At 41.0% G+C, this 21,118-nt stretch overlaps 2 protein-coding genes across 10 annotated transcripts in view; both read right to left on the bottom strand.

The window, feature by feature from the left end:
* Positions 1-3,481, bottom strand: part of ccdc85cb (coiled-coil domain containing 85C, b) — a 37,651-nt gene extending 34,170 nt beyond the window's left edge. For 2 of the 4 annotated variants that reach the window (XM_034899482.1, XM_034899483.1), the window contains exon 1: positions 1,937-3,481. In XM_034899482.1, the coding sequence (XP_034755373.1) occupies positions 1,937-2,654 (718 nt within the window). In that variant the 5' untranslated portion in view covers positions 2,655-3,481. The remainder of the gene's footprint in view (positions 1-1,936) is intronic. The other 2 variants (XM_034899485.1, XM_034899484.1) reach the window with 1 other exon arrangement.
* A 716-nt stretch (positions 3,482-4,197) lies between these two features.
* The window catches only part of LOC117961088 (cholesterol 24-hydroxylase), an 18,321-nt gene continuing 1,400 nt past the window's right edge, over positions 4,198-21,118 (bottom strand). Inside the window, exons 2-16 of one of the 6 annotated variants that reach the window (XM_034899480.1) lie at positions 15,287-15,426; positions 15,065-15,142; positions 12,946-13,027; positions 10,029-10,099; positions 9,719-9,805; positions 8,648-8,786; positions 8,421-8,531; positions 8,173-8,335; positions 7,244-7,309; positions 6,876-6,948; positions 6,707-6,791; positions 6,394-6,504; positions 5,742-5,830; positions 5,001-5,067; positions 4,198-4,917 (exon numbers count right to left, since the gene is read on the bottom strand). In XM_034899480.1, coding sequence (XP_034755371.1) covers positions 4,768-4,917; positions 5,001-5,067; positions 5,742-5,830; positions 6,394-6,504; positions 6,707-6,791; positions 6,876-6,948; positions 7,244-7,309; positions 8,173-8,335; positions 8,421-8,531; positions 8,648-8,786; positions 9,719-9,805; positions 10,029-10,099; positions 12,946-13,027; positions 15,065-15,142; positions 15,287-15,426 — 1,512 coding nt within the window. In that variant the 3' untranslated portion in view covers positions 4,198-4,767. Of the gene's footprint in view, positions 4,918-5,000; positions 5,068-5,741; positions 5,831-6,393; positions 6,505-6,706; positions 6,792-6,875; positions 6,949-7,243; positions 7,310-8,172; positions 8,336-8,420; positions 8,532-8,647; positions 8,787-9,718; positions 9,806-10,028; positions 10,100-11,829; positions 11,912-12,945; positions 13,028-15,064; positions 15,143-15,286; positions 15,427-21,118 lie in introns of all 6 variants that reach the window. The other 5 variants (XM_034899481.1, XM_034899478.1, XM_034899479.1 and 2 more) reach the window with 5 other exon arrangements.

Here is a 21,118-nt window from a genome sequence, read left to right as displayed (position 1 = left end):
ACCAGAAAGGTTAGCAATGCTCAGCTTTGTTTAGGACTAGATAGCATCAATCTCATTACCAATGCACTGGTTTTAACAATGAAATAATACACCTTCTCTCAAGTGAAGCAGGTCTTTCAGGCGTGCCATTATTCGTGTGTGTGTGTGTGTGTGTGTGTTGGAATTTGTGCAAGACTGCCAGCAATGAGCACGCAGAGCCTCGGCGGCACATAATGTCACACACATCAGAAAACAGAAACAAGAGCTTAAGAGAGGTGCTGGGTCACTGAAGGCACAATATTGATGTTACGTAATGGCACCGCCCCAAAAATGGGTGTGTTGGCGTGCGAGTGTTTCCGGATTAAGGGCTCCCTTCGGCTCTCGCTAATGCTTGTTTCAAACCTTTTGTATTTGTTACCTTCACAGTTTTCACAGTGTACGATGTCCGGGAATGCCTGATAGATAAGATTTGACCTAAGTGATCTGATTTGAAACTGCTTGCGTTGAGCTCCTTTATGCCGCTGCTGCCCAGTCCTTGTAAATCAGGGATAAAAGAATAATGATGATAATAAAGTTTAAAACTGGGTGTGGGATTTTGTTTCCTCCCATGAACCAGATTTTATTCCCTTTGCCAAACAGATCGTGGCAAGTTATCAGCCCATGTGCTAGCTAAACGAGGCTTAGTGTCCTCCTGTTCCATCAGGGCATTTTCATCCCAGCTCGAAGCTTTCAGCCGTGTATTTAGGTCTTAACACAGGGACATTGATTTCTGGTCCCACGCCATGTATTTCAAATGGGCCCTAAGCAGACATGAGTGCTCTTCCACAACCAAAAAGGCAACAATGATAATCAGCGCATGACCCCAAACAACAAAATAAATCAATTAGCTTGTGCCCTCCTTTAAAAGCTATTACAATAAGTCCTCTTTCTTAAGGACCACAAGTGCAGTGACCTAAATCAGAGCAGACTCCAATGATGGGCTAGCGCGGGACTGAAAGGGCCTCTTAAGGACACTCTGTGTGCATATGTGTATGTGTCGTAATAACCCCAATCAAGACTTCACAGTGAGGTTAAGCCAAGACCCCCCCCCCATGTTAATCCTTCACAGCAGTTTTGATCAGCATATGCAGTCAGTGCAATCACATGCATAACATCCTGACTGTAGTATCTATGAGGAATGAAACCAGAGGTATACAGATGTAATAGGCCAGCTGCATTAAAGGGCTGCACAAGATATTGTTTTTTTTATCGTCATCGCAGTATCAACTGGTGCCATATACACATTGCAAAAGGCTGCAACATATTGCACTTGACACTCAGAGATTTAATGTGTTAGTTAAAACAATATGTGAGTAGAAAACTGCACATTTAAATGCAACTGCCATTCTTTAAGTGGTGCCTTTAATATTCATTCAATGTCCAATTTCTCAGAAGAATGTTGAATAATGATTTCCCTTTGTTTGAAATTCAACGAGCAATTGTATTTTAGCAGCAGGTATGCAGAACTAAGTACACAAGTACATTTTAGTTTACTTATCGCAAGTAATATCGTTATCGCGGTACTCAAAAACACATATCGCATATTTTATTCCTTTTGTGCAGTCCTAAATATGTCTTTTGAGAGTTGAACTACAAAAAAATTACAATATGATCTACATTATAATAATATAATTGCCAAAGGCAGGCCTCAAAAGGGCAACAAAAACTTGTGTCTCTTAGCTGGAGCTCTTTTGAAGTTAAGGGTAGCCTAATTTGTAGTCATTTATCTAAGCTCATTAAAGTAACTTTTGGCCTCAAAGATGGAAATATAATCAAAAGGGCCATTTTCCCACGTTTTATGTAGCCTACTGTAAGACCTGATTGTTTAGACTGAAGCATCTCTGGTTAAGACTGCCTGCAGATTTTGACAAAGAGGTGAGTTCCCACAGGTGGAGGGAGTGTATGTAGGCCTACTCACCATTAAGTCCATTGGGGATGCTCCTGTGGTGGTGCGGGGCTGACAGGTCATCCATGGACCTCCTCATGGTGGTGCCCAGCTTACTGTTCTCTGACACGGGCTTGTGTATGTGGTTGTGATTGTGGTGATCGGGGCTCCCAGCACTACCTGTGCTGGACGTGCTACTCCCGTCCCCAACATCCCTGACCGTGCCGGTGCCGCCGTTCAGGTTGCTTAAACTGGACTGACTGTCTATGGAGCTCCTGGAGCCTGCTCCGTTCCTCTCCTCATCCAGCATGAGGATGATCTCCTTCAACTCAGAGTTCTCCCTCAACACGGTGCCCTGGTTGGCCTCCAACTCCTTCAGCTTCATCATGTAGGTGCCCACCTCCTTCCACATGGCGCTGGCAGTGTAGCGGCCGAAGCGCTGCCACTCCCGGGACAGCTTCTTGCCCTTCTGCCGGTCGTCGTCCAGGAAGCAGCAGAGCTCCCGGAGCTCGTGGTTGTCGTCCTGCAGCTTCTGGTTGATCTCCTTCAGACTCCGGATTTCGTGCAGGTGCAGCTGCAGCCGCCGGTTGATGTCTTTTATCATGTTGCCATGCTCGATCATTAAGTTCATTTTCTCGCCGTCGACCCTCCGCAATCTCCGGACCAGCTCCTCTTTGCTGAACCGCAGCATCTCCTCGTCCGTCAGCTGGCTCAGCTCGTCCCTCGCTCCCTCGGACGGGTTTTTAGCCATGGCTGTCTTTGCTGTGAGTAGCCTGTCGGTTCGTGTTCACGGTGCCTTGAATTAAAAACTGTCAAAACTAATTTAACCAAGCCTCAGTTGCGGAATTGTGTTAAAATACGAATACATCGTCCAAAATATGCAAGTATCGTCATGCCCTCCTCTTCAACAGGCCGATAACGAAAAAGAAAATAGGAGTGATGCTATGGCAACCCGTGCGTGAACTGAATGCCCTCACTTATCTTTGAAGGGAAAATGATTTATGAATTTCGGAAACAACTGCTGGTACTCACATTCCGTCACAAAAGGGAAACACGTGATTTAAAATCAAATGCCAGTGATTTCCAATCAGGTCCTGGTCCCCTGGGCCGAGTCCCGTCAGCACAACTCACCGTGTCCCTTCGCAATGTGCACCGTTTCCTCCGGACGTCGCTCCGTTCGAACGATAATAAACAGAAAGAGCAACTAACTGGAATGGAAGTGTTAGCTAACCCTTAATTTGAGCTAAAAATAAAAAAAGCCCAAATAAGCTTGAACACGACACTTCTGAAAGCCTACTTTTTTCTTTTACCGGCGGTGCTCTCTTGAACGCGTTTTACCGTCAACAACGCTCCTCGGATAAGCCTCTTTACTGAGGTGGTGGTGGTGGTGTGTTGGTGGTGCACGGATAGTTGAAGCCTTTCAACTCAGCCGTCTCGGAATTAGCAGCGGACCCCCTCCTTCTTGTCCAAACATTCGGGTTTGAAATCATTCAAGAGGCTATCGGCCAAGACAACCAATCAAGACATGGCAAAGAAGTGGGCAGCAGGTAGATGAATAGTGCGGTGGCGTCTCACAGGGCGCAGGCTCCGCCCTCTTAAAGGGACAGTAATGAGTTCAGGGCTGAGAAAAAGTCACGTACCAAAAACTATACGAAATAATGAACACATACTTAAAGCGTTTTGTGTAGTTTAGCTTTTACAGTTTACAAACTGTTTGACTGTTATTAGTAAAAGCTAGTTATTTTTTGTCATTGCTCCTTTCTAAGCAATGGAACTGTTGTTGGCCCAATTACTGATAGTTTCTCAATTAAATATTTGACTTTAACTGGCCTTCTATCAAGATCTGCCTCTGATTAAAATGTGATTACCCGCTCAAACACTGTTACTACATTTAAAGAGAAGAGGACATGAAATTTCCTAAATTAATCTAAGAAGCGTTCCAATGAATTTGTTTCTTAACAGGTGCTTTTTAGATGTGCTTTTTGCAAGGTCACATCGCCCCCGTGTGTACACTGTCAGTAACAGCCAGACACAGCAGGTTGAGTACATACACACCATGGAATAAAATCACACTGGCAGGCATTAAATTAATCATTAGTTTATTGAAACACACAAAGTTATTTCTACAGCAGAAAAAAACCTCTGTACGTGTACAAAAACAGTAAAGTTGATTCCCAAAAACAATATGCCAAATGGTTATCATTAATATGGAAGCCACAGTGGAGGTACAGCGGTGCATGATCGCTCCTATGCTGAAAAGATCCACTTGTGCTATATCTTCCCAGCACATCCTCCGTTTCCCCAATACACAAATTCATCAATTTTAATTTTAAACAGAATGACACCCCATTGTTAGTATACCCGTGTGCCACTAGTCTAAAAGCCTCCTGTCCACTATCTTGTCGGGATAATTTAGATGCAGCCTTGGCACATCACCAGGCGAGATCACTGTTACTGAAGCTTCTAGTAATGAACCCATTTTCAAACCAATTCCTCTAAGTGGTTCACTGCTTCACAAAAGCTTCATTAGCCCATCACTACTAGTAACAGAAGGAAAAGTGGTCCCATATGCTTATTAGTAGTCAGTAATAACTGATACTGATGCAGAAAACTTAATTAATTCCCATGGGGCAATTTATCCTCATAACTGCATATGGAAATACAGTTTATTTCATTGAAATATTTTCAATATAAAGGCTAAACATTCACAGAAAAGTGATAAAACTCTGCAGCATAAGATGCTTCTGGCTAAGGCAGGAGTACAGAGCTGCAGGCAGTAAGCTAGTCTAATTAAACCAAAAACCCGTACACACCACGTGAACCCTTTTTGTTTCTTCTCATGTTATACGGCCCTGTAAGACCATTTACTTGTTTTGATCCCTGTGTCTGACAGAGCACACCACTCCACTCTTTGGCCTGAGTGTGCCAGTGTCCAGTATGTCAAAGGTCTGTCCCGGCACAAGGGGGAAGTCAAACCTCTGGAGCAGCTTGGCCATCACCACTTTAGCCTCCATCTGCAATCGCCCCAACACACATTGAGTTCATTTCATACATTGTCATGTTTTTGTGTGTGTTGACTATTTATGACATCACCCACCTGAGCAAAGTTCTTTCCTAGGCATGAGCGTGGACCGATTGCAAAGGGGAAGTAGCAATAATATGGCCTTGTAAAACAGATAAAAGACAGCATCACTTAATGTACAATGTTTCCCTTCTTTCATCTGGGACATTGATCTGTGTTCTAGAATGTTACAGGTCCCATGCCACGGTGCTCTTTGGATGCTTTTCTATAGACCTTAGTGGTCTCTTAATACTGTATCTGAAGTCTCTTTTATATAGGCCTTAGTGGTCCCTTAATACTGTTTCTAAAGTCTCTTTTCCATAGACCTTAGTGGTCGCCAAATACTTTTTCTGAAGTCTATTTCCCCAAATTAAGCCTTGGTGCAGAATTACAGCCGTTAGAGTCAGTCCAACTTCTGAGTCTGTAGCTTTTGAGGAGGAGAGGGGGCATGGGGAGGCTGGGGGTGTGGCCTTGACCAACTGCCACTTTGTTCGTTTGAAAGCCATGATGTATCTCTCTCATGGGTGGGCCAAATTCTCAGCACGGGCAAACCAGTGATCCTAATGACCTCATAAGGGGCAAGTTTCCAGCTCAGCCCATCTGAGCTTTCATTTTTTCAAAGGCAGACCAGGATACCCAGGGCTCGGTTTACTTCTATCACCATTTCTAGCCACTGGGGGACCATAGGCAGGTTGGGGGAACTCATATTGATGCCATGGAACCTTTAAAACAAAAAATTAAAATGCATGATTTTGTGAAAACTTGTATGCTACTTACTTGGGAGCATCTGGGTGAAATCTGTCTGGATCAAATGTCAGCGGGTCCTTGAAGAATTTCTCCATTCTCCCAGCCGCATAGGAGCTCAACTGAATTTCAGAACATTTTGATGGCAGTTTAATATTCACTGTACCTCAGGTTGTGGCATGTTGATACATTATGATATATTATGGGCAGCAAGCTATGCCCCGTCTCCTTCTCCCAGGAGTATTTTTTTTTTTTTTGAGAGGTCATTCAACTCTTTAAAATCTGAGATTACAGAGTTGAACTTAAAAACGAATGTACCCTGTGTTGCTAAACGTTTTATATTGTAGGAGAAAGTGCAGCTTTAGCCTTTTTCTGACCAAGTAGTTACAACAACGTAGTCATAGGAACAGTCCATTTCTAAACAGTTCTATTAACTACAGTACTCTCCCCCAAAACAGGGTGGCCATAGGAACTGGTAGGAACTGGTAGGAGTGAAAAAAAGCGTTACAAGAACGATAAGAACTGCAAACCGGTTGGAAAGCGGCTACTGTCTCAACCTCACCTGTCTAACAGTAACCCGTTTTTAAGTTATAGGTGCCATTGTGCTTTTGTACATAAATAAATAAAAAACTAACAATAAAACCTTTTTGGGTTGTGTCACACTTCCTGCTTTAGAGGTACTCACAAAACACGAGACTCCTCCAGGTACGTGGATGCCATCAATGACAATGTCTTTGGGTAGATCACGAGATGTGCCAGTAACTGTCGAGTAAATCCTCAGAGTCTCTTTCAGCACCTGGGAGGAGGTTACAGCGTGATTTGGGGTCAATTTCTTTGAGAGAGGATGCAAATCTCAGTTTAGTGTGTCATCTGTGGAATGAGCCATTTTTCAAATTGAAAACAAGAACACGTATCGTATAGGCTAACTTGAGAGTAAGTGATTCTCAACATGCTTCACTCCTAAAGAGCTATACCATCTTTTTCCTAACTCCACGTACCTGTGAGAGGTAGACCAGTTGCCCCAGATCATCATAACCGATCTCCTGTTTCATCCCAACAACATCATCCACCTCTTTCTTCACTCTGAGAAATAAAAACCCAACTGAACAAACCAATATTCAAAAGCGACAGTCTGAAACAGTTCTGCACCTCATTTTTGCTTCTTACTTCTCCAGAATGTCAGGATGTCTCCCGAGTTCCATGATGCAGAAAGCCAGTTGATTAGCAGTTGTTTCTTGCCCTAAAATGTTAGAAAATGACATTCAAAATCCCAAAGTCCTGTGTTTTTGATTACAGTTCATCAAAAAACAAATCAAAAGTAGTGGTACATATAAGTGGTGGTGATGATAATAATACACAGACATAAGAGCAAGGATTATTGTGAATAACTATGTAGATAGATGACATTCTAGGTAAGAGGGATACATGTTTTATCGAAAGTATCCCTTTGACATTGTTAGCCTCACTATGAAGCACAGCTTTAAGCTTCTGTATGGATCATTACACACATCAAAGCAGAGACGACACAGACTCACCCGCAATGAAAAAGGTCACAAAATTATCCAACATCAACTCTTCGTCTTCTTTAGTCATGCTTCCCTCTGGAATAATAAAAAAAGAGAAAATTCAACAACAACAAAAATTCAAGTAAACCAATATATTTAGTTATCTTTTCATATCATTTGTAGCATTAAAATCCATGTTGGACTGAAAGTTGAACTAATGTACATATTAACTGGCCTGTCTACTGTATCGGATTGTGAACAGGTAGTAGCTTAAAACCACACTTCTGCTCTGCAAATCTTATGGAACGGTAATGATGCACATGACATGTTGAGATACAGATGCTTGTAGTTAACATGTGGTTCTTCCATTTTTTGTCATACTATTCTCCGAGGTTTAAAATGTCTTTTTTACTTAGGCACTAAACCACAAAAAAACATTGTTTGCAACCGCCGTGACCCCATTACAACAGAGGGAAGTTTGCATTTTCTTGGTATCGTCAGCAGACGCGGGTTTGATTCCGACCCACGGCCCCTTGCTGCCCCTTTTTATGGTTGTGCGAAGGCTCCACTCAGAGCTTTCACCGTGGCCTACGTAAATTGGCCTGGTGTTTATACTTGTGTGCTTATATAATATATAAAATCCACTTCATTGCTTACACAGGACACAGGGAAAAGCTGCAACAATGTGTTACCTTCAGCGTGAGTTATCGTGCCATGTTATGACATCCCTCAGGAAACCACACACCCCTAGCATTCTAGTGGTGAAATGCACCATGATGCAAAGAAACACGTTCAACTCCGACACAGAACTCCGAAAGGGGAACGATGTCGTAGGAGCATGACGCCGTAGCAACAGCGTGGAGTTTACACACGACCATGAAACGGCCTTAAGAATACCCCAACAAATAATCTTTACAAATTCTTCTTTTCTAATCGAATCAAACTTTAGGGACCATAACCTGTGCCAGCTGATTTGATGATCTGCGTGAGGATGTCCTTGGGGACGTCGTCTCCGTTTTGCATGGCAGTCTTTCGGTCATTAATCCACTTAGCTCCAGTGGTGCGCAGCAAGCGGCAAGCTTCCCTCACTTTCTTAATGAATGGTCGGTTCTTCAGCTTGTACTGGAAATGCAAGATTTGGGGATCGCAAACAGTTTATAATATCATCACCACAGAAACTCCTTACAAATCTGTAGTGAAGTCATACCTCAAAGAAGACGTCTCTGGCTACAATGAGCATCCCTTTCAGACATGTGTCAATGGCATTAGAGAAAACTGATCTATCCTTCTGCAGGTCTAAATCCACTCCAAATGCAACCTGAGAGTTATGAAGAAAATAAGGTAGTTACAACTTCATTATACCTTTATATATTATATATAACATTTTGGATCATTCCTGCTGTGGAAGACGTGAAACAGACAATAGCACAATACCTTAGCAATAACATCAAGGGTAAAAGAGTTCATGAGGTGGAGCATGCTGGCCTCTGTCCTGTTATCAGCGACATCTGTAAGAGTAGTCATCAGTTTCTCTGCCCTCTCGTTGAAGGTGCCGGTTAGACCTCTTAAATACCTGGAAATGTAGTAGATTTAGAAAGTGGACTAACGGGACATACATACATACATTCATACATACATACATACATACATACAGTGAGGAAAAATAAGTATTTGAACACCCTGCTATTTTGCAAGTTCTCCCATTTAGAAATTATGGAGGGGTCTGAAACTTTCAACATAGGTGCATATCCACTGTGAGAGACACAATCTACAAAAAAAATCCAGAAATCACAGTGTATGATTTTTTAAACTATTTATTTGTATGATACAGCTGCAAATAAGTATTTGAAGACCTGTCTTTCAGCTACAATTCTGACCCTCAAAGACCTGTTAGTCTATCTTCAAAATGTCCACCTCCACTCCATTTATTATCCTAAATTAGACGCACGTGTTTGAGGTCGTTAGATGCATATAAGCACCTGTCCATCCCATACAATCAGTAAGAATCCAACTACTAACATGGCCAAGACCAAAGAGCACCCCCACAAGGCTGGAAAGGGCTACGGGGAAATTGCCAAGCAGCTTGGTGAAAAAAGGTTCACTGTCGGAGCAATCATTAGAAAATGCAAGAAGCTAAACATGACTGTCAATCTCCCTCGGACTGGGGCTCCATGCAAGATCTCACCTCGTGGGGTCTCAGTGGTGATTCTCTGAAAGGTGAATAATCAGCCCAGAACTACACGGGAGGAGCTGGTCAATGACCTGAAAAGAGCTGGGACCACCGTTTCCAAAGTTCTATTAAGTTTGCCAATGACCATTTGGATGATCCAGAGGAGTCACGGGAGAAAGTTACGTGGTCAGATGAGACCAAAATAGAACTTTATGGTCATAATTCCACTAACCAGAGCAAAAGATACACGCAATCTAAACAGAATCTACAATGATTGCAAACACTTGATATAAAATATAAATAGTTTATAATCTTTGTGATTTTAAATAACTCACAAGCTGCTGAACGCAGGGTCCATGATGCGCCGCTGTTTATACCACTTCTCATGATCCGTTTCCGTTATCAGGCCATTGCCTAGGAACCTTGAAAAGAGACATGGAACATTCAAAATAGCTATATGAGGTTGTAAATGATTCGGCATAACCAAACACTAAAGGGAACCAAACACAAGGGGGCTGATAATACTCACACACATAAAACAAAAGTTGTTGTCAGTTCATACATTTTACATATTCACAGTATCACAGATTACACTGTTGTGTGAAAAAGTATGAAAAGTATAACTAATCTGATCTGACAAATTACCTTTGACCAAACAGGCTGAAGATTCTGTTGTAGAATTTATCTTTCGGATACTTTGGGGACATCAGGATCTCCTGAAACAGAGCCAATGACAAGAGGGAACATTGAAGGACAAGGTGTTTCAGCTGCAGACATTGTTCTTACTGTTGTGTTTTTATTGTGTCTCGCTCTTCCTGTATTTCCTCTCTTTGTTTTGGAGTGAAACATTTGATCACAAGGAAGGATTGTGGTGTACTTTGCTGTATTATACGGACCACTGTTTTGCACTTTTGTTTGGCTGTTTAAATAAAAAATATTTGACAAGTTGTTTGTAAAGTTAATATTATAAAATATATACAGTGAGGAAAATAAGTATTTTAAGTTTTTGGTCATAACGCCCCTTACTGTGTTCGGAGGAAGAAGAATGATGAGTACCATTCCAAGAACACCGTCCATACTGTAAAGCATGGGGGGGTAGCATAATGCTTTGGGAGGGGGGGTTTCTGCACACGGGACAGGACGACTGCACTGTATTAAGGAGAGGATGACCGGGGCCGTGTATTTCGAGAGTTTGGGGAACAACCCCCTTCCCTCAGTTAGAGCATTGAAGATGGGTCGAGGCTGGGTCTTCAAACATGACAATGACCCGAAGCACACAGCCAGGAGAACCAAGGAGTGGTTCTGGAAGAAGAAGATCAAGGTTCTGGCGTGGCCTAGCCAGTCTCCAGACCTGAATCCAAAAGAGAATCTTGGGAGGAATCTCAGACTCTGTGTTTCTCAGCCCAGAAACCTGACTGATCTAGAGAAGATCTGTGTGGAGGAGTGGGCCAAAATCCCTTCTGCAGTGTGTGCAAACCTGGTGAAAAACCCAACCTACTGTACCAAATATTAACATTGATTTTCTCAAGTGTTCAAATACTTATTAGCAGCTGTATCATATAAATAAATAGTTACCTACGATGACAATTTCAGACTCCATGATTTCTAAGTGGGTAACTTGCAAAATAGCAGGGTGTTTAAATACTTATTTTCCTCACTGTATGCTTTTCCATGTTGAATCACCATTACCATATTGATGAAAGCTGACATTATTACTGTTGATGTGAGCAACATTGGAACAACATTGATCTATAGCTATCTTCATGATTGATTAAGCATTAAAATTGCCGGGCGATATTGTCAATGTGTTGAAAAGTCATTGATTTAAAGTTGAGCGGGAAACTCCCGCACATTTTTTTTTAAATGTATGGGGTGTCATTTGTGCTAGAAAGTCTGGCCTAAAAGGCTTATTGCCATAGTTTCTATATTTTCCTCATAGCCCATCCTGGCTGCCAATAAAGCAGGATAATAGCCTAATAATGTTTTAATATTATACCTTTTTAGATTAAAACAGTGGTAGGCCTATACTAAAATACCATTAAAGTTTTGTTGAGATATGCTGGGATATCAAAATTGTTTCAATATCCATTACCCTTAAAATCCTGTTGATCTCTGGCTTATGATTAAACGTGGAGATGGTCTCCAGGAGACTCGCTTTTTGGCAAAGACACGCCTTACTTTGCATTTGATTGGCTAGAACTTGTTTCATTGGTAGGTGGAAGTTCGATGATAGGTTAAACTCAGCGCATTAAAAAAATATTAAAAAGCATGCAAGTTCCCTTTTTTTTTTTTTCTCATGGCCTTACGCCGGAGATAAGGCACGGTGCTGGAATACTTTAAGCCCTGGGAATGTTGATGTAACGTTGTTTAATGACTATTTACTATCTGGGACGCTTATGCTACTGGTGATCATACTGGTAAAACGACTGTAAGATGATGTGTTTACCTTGGTCGCTTCTGGGAAGGTCACAATAACTGCAACGTAATGCAGAATATTTATTCTGCGGACAGGACCATATGTCTCGGCCCTGTTAATGACATGTCATATATTCATCATTACAGGTAACTAACTAGCGGGTTATAAGGTTCCCTAAACATTAACAGAACCAACCAAATGTAACGTTCTTGTGCGGTTTCACTGTACTGCCACGCAACGTTCCCGTTTGGTTGTTTTTGGTTGTTCTGAGTTTTTGAAGTAGCATAACGTTTTGCAGTCACTTGATTTGCATTCACTGAAAAATGATTGGTCTTATAAAATCTTAGTAAGATAAACAGCATAGCTGGGAAACGTTGGGCCACTTGTGCTTCTCTAACCTCTGTACATCTCTAGATGTAATGTTTATATCTATCCATTTAGTTTCAAAGGATTAGAATTTATGCAAATCGGTGGTTCTTTCTTTAGAATTTCAGTGGTCAGTTGGTCCCTTTGGTAGAACGTTAATTTAACTTTGGGTCCCTAGCCAGAGAACCGTGTGTGTGTGTGTTTGTCCATTCAAGAGAGAATGGGAGAAGGAAATTTGTGTGGACCAGGTCACCACAGACCCAAAACTTCTCAGATATTGCTACTGTCAAATGCTACTGTCTCTTCATGTGGCACATTATGTTTGGCACATACAGTGTGTGTAATCAAGTAATGACTGATAAACATTAATGTAAATGCCCTAATACCTGTTGATGCTACAACAAGGAAAAGGCTCTTAACCCTACAGTTTTGACCATAGGTAAGACTTGATTTCTCCATTTCTTTGCACAAAACTCCAGAAAGTAGTTTTTTTTCTTCAAAAAAACAAAATCCCGGGCTGGGGAGCCCCCCCATCCCCCCACACAAAATAAATACAAATTCAAAACCCTGAAGGATAATGATGGCGAAACAGCCAAAGAAATGGCTTTGTACTATGCAAAATTTGGGTTGGACCCACCAAATCTCACTGGAAAAGTTGGCAATTCTACTTTAAGCCCTGGGGATGTTGATGTTACGTTGTTTCAATAACTATTTACTATCTGGGATGCTTATGCTACTGGTGATTATACTGGTATAACTACTGGAAGGGGCTGTGTTTACCTTGGTCGCTTCTGGGCAGGTCACAAGGACTGCAACTTCATGCAGAATATTTACTCTGCAGACAGGACCATATGTCTCGGCCCTGTAAATGACATGTCATATATTCATCATTACAGGTAACTAACTAGCGCACCACGGGTTAAGCACTGTGGTTTACATCACATCCGTCTTTCATCAGAATATAGAAACTCAACTGCAAAAAACTGAACAAACGTCGTCAAGTCAGGTCCCACGTACCATCGTAGTACAGATATGAGATGTAATTTTGACTTGCTAACACCGGTTTTCCAGTTTACCGAGAGATCATGTTAACTGGCGACCAGCTAAATGCGTCTGCTGTTGTCATTGTGACGACAGCTGTTAAAAACGAGAAGAGAATAGCCTACGTAGCTGTCCGCGTGAAAGCCTTTTTGTTAAGTTGTCATTAAAATGTTAAAACATAACGTGTACGTTATCCGGGATTTGTCTTTGGAATCTAGTCTGAGGAAACTTGTCAGTCGCATTTGAAACTTGGCCTGCTTTTCTTTAAATGAATGCTCGTTTCTTTACATTTCTTATGCTGCACTGTAACTTTTATTGTTGTGTTTTATGTGTCCTAATGTTTCTATTTTGTTTTAAACTGTCTATGTGTTTTATCGGTTTTTAATGCTTATGATTTTTAACTGTTTGTACTTGTGTTTTATCTGTTTAACTGATTTTGCGTAAAGCACTTTGAATTGCCCTGTTGCTGAAATGTACTATACAAATAAAGCTGCCTTGCCTTGCCTTGCTGTTAAGGAAAACAGTAACGCAGCGTTGCTCTTCCCGTTAACGTCTATAATACGTTTTATTGAACACAGCTATTCGTCTTCAGAGCCTGTTTAAGTTAACACGCGTCACGTAGAAAAGTATTTAGCTTAGCCCTTTTAAAAGTAGAAAAAAAAGTCATTAACAACTTGGATTTAAACTCATAGCTACCTTTTGTGAGTAAATATAAGTCTCAGCAGTGTAATGCAGCACGCCAGCCCTTGAGTGAGGCTAGGAGGAAGGGCATCAGTCTCTATACCCTAAAAACCTAGTAAAAACCTGTAGGAAAAATGGAGCTAAGTGATCTGAGAACACTTTGTAAAATTCTGCAGTTAAACCGTCAGTGCCGGGGGATTTATTGTTTTTAAGTAGTGCAATTGAATTGTAAGAGGGTTGTCACAATAATCTCTGTCTGCCACATTAATCTTTCTTACGTTATTTACCGCAAAAAACTTCATTATATTTTAACTTGTATAGATTGCTATGAAATTTGGAACAAAAATTTGAAATGCAGCAATGACTAGATTAACATTTAAATTATAGACAGAATTGATTTTGGCTCGGTATATTTCAAGGAGGAAAACAGATGCAGAATTTCGTTCTCCCTCCCCCCCCAGCCATCTCTTCCTAGACCTTCCAAAGGCTCCCTCACGTTTGGTCAATATAAGTCATCTAATTTGTTTTGGAGTTGTAAAAGAAGCAATTTATCCTCCCCTGAAATTTCCACGGGAGGGGGGGGTGGGGTCTTTGACTAATTGAGGAAATTTTACTTATGACTTCCTCATCTTCTGCTTTTCTAGCTTTGGCAATAGAGATTCCATAATGTCATATGAATTTTCCTGACTCAAAGTTAAATAGTTCCCAGTTAGTGTGGTAGGATTTTTCTTTTCTAGCCTTGTTGAAAAAAAAAAAAAAAAAAAAAAAGAGTAATTAACTTCCAATTCCAAATTCCAAACGCGACTGACAAGTTTCCTCAGACTAGACTCCAAAGACAAATCAGAGAGAAAATGCACACGTCGTTACGTTTTAACATTTTAATGGCAACCTAACAAAAAGGCTTTGCCGCGGACAGCTACGTATTTTCTTCTCGTTTTCAACGGCTGTCGTCACTATGACAACAACAGACGCATATAGCTGGTCTCGAGTTAACATGGGTCTCTCGTTAAACCGGAACACCAGGATAGGCTAGCGTTACAACATACACTGTCCAGTCTATGGATAGAACCACCTGGCAGCCATGTTGCCTGGGTCAAGTTAGACTTGCTGCAACTAAGTACTTAACATTCACAAAGCCTACTGTTGTCTTCAATGCATGAAACATAATTGTGCTTACCATTCTAGCAACGTGTCGTGAATGTTGTCACCTTTTCTCATTTTCCTTAAAAAGGTTGGTGAATGTCCGAAGAGAAAACTGTGGGCAAAAAAAATCAAAACGTGCCAGGTAACGTCAACAACTCAATGATTTTTAGCCAATAGCTTGCTAGGTGACAAGAAAACAAATATAGTTAACTAACGCTAGAACCAACTTAACGACAAACCATGCACTTGACGTTACCTGTCTCTCGGTGGCCCAGGTATGTGGTCATACTTCATGTGAATGTGTTTAACATATAAGCAATAACCAATAAACGATATGAAAATCAGAAAGAGCGGAAACAAAGCAGTCCAGCTCAAAATAACATGGGAAAATGACATTTTAACGACTGTTACGTTGGAACGACAGAAAGCTAGTCCAAAGCCAGTTAGACTAAAGTTTGTCAAGTTCTCCAGGTGCGGGGGCGTCTCAAAGGGCGCAGGCTCCGCCCTCTTAAAGAGACAGTAACGAGTTCAGGACTGAGAAAAACACATGATTCATAAAAGAAGTAGCACTAGAGAACGCCTATTTCACTTCAAGTACCATAAACTGTATAAAATATTACCACATGTTTAAAGCGATTTGTGTAGTATATATTTAGCTTTTACTATTTACAAACTGTTCCACTGTTATTAGTAAAAATTAATTAAAAGAATTTAAAAATTGACTTTAACTGCCATTCCATCAAGATTGGCCTCTGATTAAAATGTAATTACTCACTCAACAACTGTTAATATTAATATAATATTTAAAAATAAAATAAAATGAAAAATCTCCTAAATTAAGTTAAGAAGCGTTCTAATTAATTTGTATCTTAACAGGTGCTTTTTAGATGTGCTTTTTGCAAGGTCCGATCGCCCCCGTGTGTACACTGTCAGTAACAGCCAGACACAGCAGGTTGAGTACATACACAGCATGGAATAAAATCCCACTGGCAGGCATTAAATTTATCATTCATTTATTGAAGTGCAAAACAGACAAAGTCATTTCTGCAGCAGAAACAAAAAACATCTGTATGTGTACAAAAACAACAAAGTTAATTCTAAAAAATGATGCTTTAATTCAGCATTTGTATATCAGTGTTAAAGGCACAAAACAAGTGTAGAAGCTTAGTGGGTATAGGAGAGCAGTTACACCGAGATACAGAGGGACAGATACAGCAAATTCAAGTGCTATCAACAGAAGGAAAAGTGGTCCCATATGCTTATTAGTGGTCAGTAATAACTAATACAGATGCAAAAAACTTTATTAACTCCCAAGGGGCAATTCATACTCATAACTGCATGTGGAAATACTGTTTGTTTCATTAAAGCAAGCACTGATAATATTTTCTATATAAAAGCTAAACATTCACAGAAAAGTGATAAAACTCTGCAGCATAAGATGCTTTTGGCTAAGGCAGGAGTACAGAGCTGCAGGCAGTAAGCTAGTCTAATTAAACCAAAAACCCGTACACACCACGTGAACCCTTTTTGTTTCTTCTCATGTTATACGGCCCTGTAAGACCATTTACTTGTTTTGATCCCTGTGTCTGACAGAGCACACCACTCCACCCTTTGGCCTGAGTGTGCCAGTGTCCAGTATGTCAAAGGTCTGTCCCGGCACAAGGGGGAAGTCAAACCTCTGGAGCAGCTTGGCCATCACCACTTTAGCCTCCATCTGCAATCGCCCCAACACACATTGAGTTCATTTCATGCATTGTTATGTTGTTGTGTGTGTTGACTATTTATGACATCACCCACCTGAGCAAAGTTCTGTCCTAGGCATGAGCGTGGACCGAGTGCAAAGGGGAAGTAGCAATAATACGGCCTTGTAAAGTAGATAAAAGACAGCATCCCTTAATGTACAATGTTTACCTGCTTTCATCTGGGACAACGATCAGTGTTCTAAAATGTTAAAGGTCCCATGACATGGTGCTCTTTGGATGCTTTTCTATATATATATTCTATATATTGGTGTGGCAGTAGCTCAGTCCATAGGGAGTTGGGTTGGGAACCGGAAGGTCACTGGTTCAAATCCCCATATGGACCCAAAAAGTTGAGAGCGTGGATTGGTGGCTGGAGAGATGCCAGTTCACCTCCTTGTGTACGGGGGCTACGCTGCCGTACCCCCCGTACACAAGGAGGTACCCCCCCCCCCCCCCCCCCCCCCCTGACCGCCCAGGGTGCTGGTTCAGCTGGCAGCCCACTCACTTTGACATCTCTCCATGTATAGTGCATGTATATGTCCTGAGCATGTGTGTGTGTATTTCAGGCCTGTGTGTGTGAGTACTAACAAAAGTGTGTACACAGAGTGTAGTGCAGTAATTTCCCCACTGGGGACTAATAAACAAATTATCTAATTATAGACCTTAGTGGTCCCCTAATACTGTCTCTGAAGTCTCTTTTCTATAGACCTTAGTGGTCCCCTAATACTGTATCTGAAGTCTCTTTTATATATGGCTTAGTGGTCCCCTAAAACTGTATCTGAAGTCTCTTTTATATAGATCTTAGAGGTCCCCTAATACTGTTTCTGAAGTCTCTTTTATATAGACCTTAGTGGTCCCCTAATACTGTATCTGAAGTCTCTTTTATATAGATCTTAGAGGTCCCCTAATACTGTTTCTGAAGTCTCTTTTATATAGGTCTTAGTGGTCCGCTAATACTGTATCTGAAGTCTCTTTTATTTAGGCCTTAGTGGTCAGCTAATACTGTATCTGAAGTCTCTTTTGTATAGGCCTTAGTGGTCCGCTCATACTGTTACTGAAATCTCTTTTCCAAAATTCAGCCTTGGTGCAGAATTACAGCCACTAGAGCCAGTCCTACAATGAGTTTTCCTTAGTATGTGCCACTTCTGAGTCTGTAGATTTTGAGGAGAAGAGAGGGGGGGCAAGTTGAAGGCCATGGGTGAGGCCTTGACCAACTGCCACTTTGCTCTTTTGAAAGCCATGATGTCTTTCTCTTTCTAATGGGTGGGCCAAATTCTCTGGGTGGGCAAAGCAGAGAAAGGGGAGGTAACCTATCTCCTTATGACCTCATAAGGGGCAAATTCCAGCTCAGCCCATCTGAGCTTTTCATTTTCTCAAAGGCAGAGCAGGCTGGGGGAACTCATATTAATAAAAAAACTCATAAAGTGCAATTTTCATGCGATGGGACCTTTAAGACTAAAAATAAACTGCGTCGTTTTTAGAAAACTTGTATGCTACTTACTTGGGAGCATCTGGGTGAAATCTGTCTGGATCAAATGTCAGCGGGTCCTTGAAGAATTTCTCCATTCTCCCAGCCGCATAGGAGCTCAACTGAATTTCAGAACATTGAGAGCAGATCAATAGTTACTGTACCTCAGGTTGTGGCATGTTAATGCATTATGATACATTATGGGCAGAAAGCTATGCCCCGTCTCCTTCTCGCAGGAGTATTTTTTTTTATTTTGAGAAATCATTCAATTCTTTAAAATCTGAGATTACAGAGTTGAACTTGTTAAAATGAATGTACCTTGTGTTACTGAAGGTTTTATATTATAGGAGAAAGTGCAGCTTTAGCCTCTTTCTGACCAAGTAGTTACAACAACGTAGTTATAGGAACAGTCCATTTCTAAACAGCTCTACTAACTACTGTCCCCCAAAACCGGTTTTGTCATTTGCATTTGCACTGGCCAAGTGGCCATAGGCACCACTTGTTTAAGTTATAGGTGCCACTGTGCTTTTGTACATAAAAAAATTAAAAAACTTAATATAAAACTTCCTGCATTAGAGGTACTCACAAAACATGAGACTCCTCCAGGTACGTGGATGCCATCAATGACAATGTCTTTGGGTAGATCACGAGACGTGCCTGGAGCTGTCGAGTACATCCTCAGAGTCTCTTTCAGCACCTGGGAGGAGGTTACGGGGTGATCTTTTGTCAATGTCTTAACAAATTAAATCTATTCAAGTACATTTAAGTAGATAAATGCAAATCTCGGTTTAGTGTGTCATTTGTAGATGGAGCCATTTTTCAAATTGAAAACAAGAACACGTATCGTATAGACTAACTTGAGAGTCAGTGATTCACAACATGCTTTCTTCCTGAAGAGCTAAACCATCTATTCCTAACTCCACGTACCTGTGAGAGGTAGACCAGTTGCCCCAGATCATCATAACTGATCTCCTGTTTCATCCCAACAACATCATCCACCTCTTTCTTCACTCTGAGAAATAAAAACCCAACTGAACAAACCAATATTCAAAAGCGACAGTGTGAAGCGGTTCTGCACGTCATTTTTGCTTCTTACTTCTCCAGAATGTCGGGATGTCTCCCGAGTTCCATGATGCAGAAAGCCAGTTGATTAGCAGTTGTTTCTTGTCCTAAAATGATAGAACTTTACCTTCAAAACCCCAAAGTCATGCTTAAAGGAACAGTTCATCAAAACCACCAAAAAAAAGTAGGACTTAAATATATGGTAGTGATGATGCTAATAATACACAGACATAGGAGTGGGGATTTTTAAACTTGAAAAGTAATATTTAACTCCAAATGTGTCTAGAATTCACACCTAAACTGGTGGATAGCGGACATTCTGATTAAGAGGGATATATGTTTTATTGAAAGTGTCCCTATAACATTGTTAGCCTCACTATGAAGCACAGCTTCAAGGTTCTGTATGGATCATTACACACATCAAAGCAGAGACGACACACACTCACCCGCAATGAAAAAGGTCACAAAATTGTCCAACATCAACTCTTCATCTTCTTTAGTCATGCTTTCCTCTGGAATAGTAAGGAGAAAAAAAATTCAACAAGTATACCAATATATTTAGTAACCATATAATTTGTAACATCAAAATCCATGTTGGACTCAAAGTTGAACTAATGTATACATATATATTAACTCGCCTGTCCTGTCTAGAGAAAATCCAATATCACAATATTTTTGACCAAATACCTCAATATTGATACCGCAACGATATTGTAGTGTTGACAAATGGTGCTTTCACAAAATATTTACACAATAAGATGTTTGATAAATAATTAGCAGTAATGTGGATATAATGACTAAGAGTGTAAAGGCAGTTACAACAATCTGGTGAATTCCAAAAATGACAACTTTACTGTAATGCAACCTTTAAAAGCAGGGTAAAACAACACTTATGCCGTCTTACGATATCAAAACTCTGAGACAATATCTAGTCTCATATCACGATATTGATATACAGGGGAGACACTATGTTTCTCTCACTATGACTCTAGAGTCACAACTTGCTCTAAAGACAATTATAATCACTCTCTCTCTTTCTCCATCGCTCTATCACGCACTCCCCACACACACCAACGCACCAGTAAACAAAGAGTTTTGCAATTGACCCTCTGGAAACCACACCGCCCCCCCTAGCATTCTGGCGGTGAAGTGGAAAGAAACACGTTCTTTTTCAACCCCAACACAGAACTCCGAAAGCGTCACGACGCCGGAGGAGCATGACGCATTCCAAATCTTTCCAAATTCTTCTTATCTAATCAAATCAAACTTTAAGGACCATAACCTTTGCCAGCTGATTTGATGATCTGCGTGAGGATGTCCTTGGGGACGTCGTCCCCGTTTTGCATGGCAGTCTTTCGGTCATTAATCCACTTAGCTCCAGTGGTGCGCAGCAGGTGGCAAGCTTCCCTCACTTTCTTAATGAATGGTCGGTTCTTCAGCTTGTACTGGAAATGCAAGATTTGGGGATCGCAAACAGTTTATAATATCATCACCACAGAAACTCCTTACAAATCTGTAGTGAAGTCATACCTCAAAGAAGACGTCTCTGGCTATGTAGACCATCCCTTTCAGACATGTCTCAATGGCTTTAGGGAAAATTAATCTATCCTTCTGCAGGTCTAAATCCACTCCAAATGCCACCTGAGAGTTATGAAGAAAATAAGGTAGTTCCAACTTCATTATACCTTTTTTAAACTTTTCTCATGAGCTGGTGCTTTTGTCACATACAAGAAAAACTTTTTGGATCATTCCTGCTGTGGAAGACGTGAAACAGACAATAGCACAATACCTTAGCAATAACATCAAGGGTAAAAGA

The sequence above is a fragment of the Etheostoma cragini genome, chromosome 18 (genome assembly GCF_013103735.1).
Source record: "Etheostoma cragini isolate CJK2018 chromosome 18, CSU_Ecrag_1.0, whole genome shotgun sequence".
In the NCBI taxonomy this organism is placed as follows: Eukaryota; Metazoa; Chordata; class Actinopteri; order Perciformes; family Percidae; genus Etheostoma; species Etheostoma cragini.
Note: the sequence above shows the minus strand (reverse complement) of the source record. Positions and strands in the feature narration are given on the sequence as shown.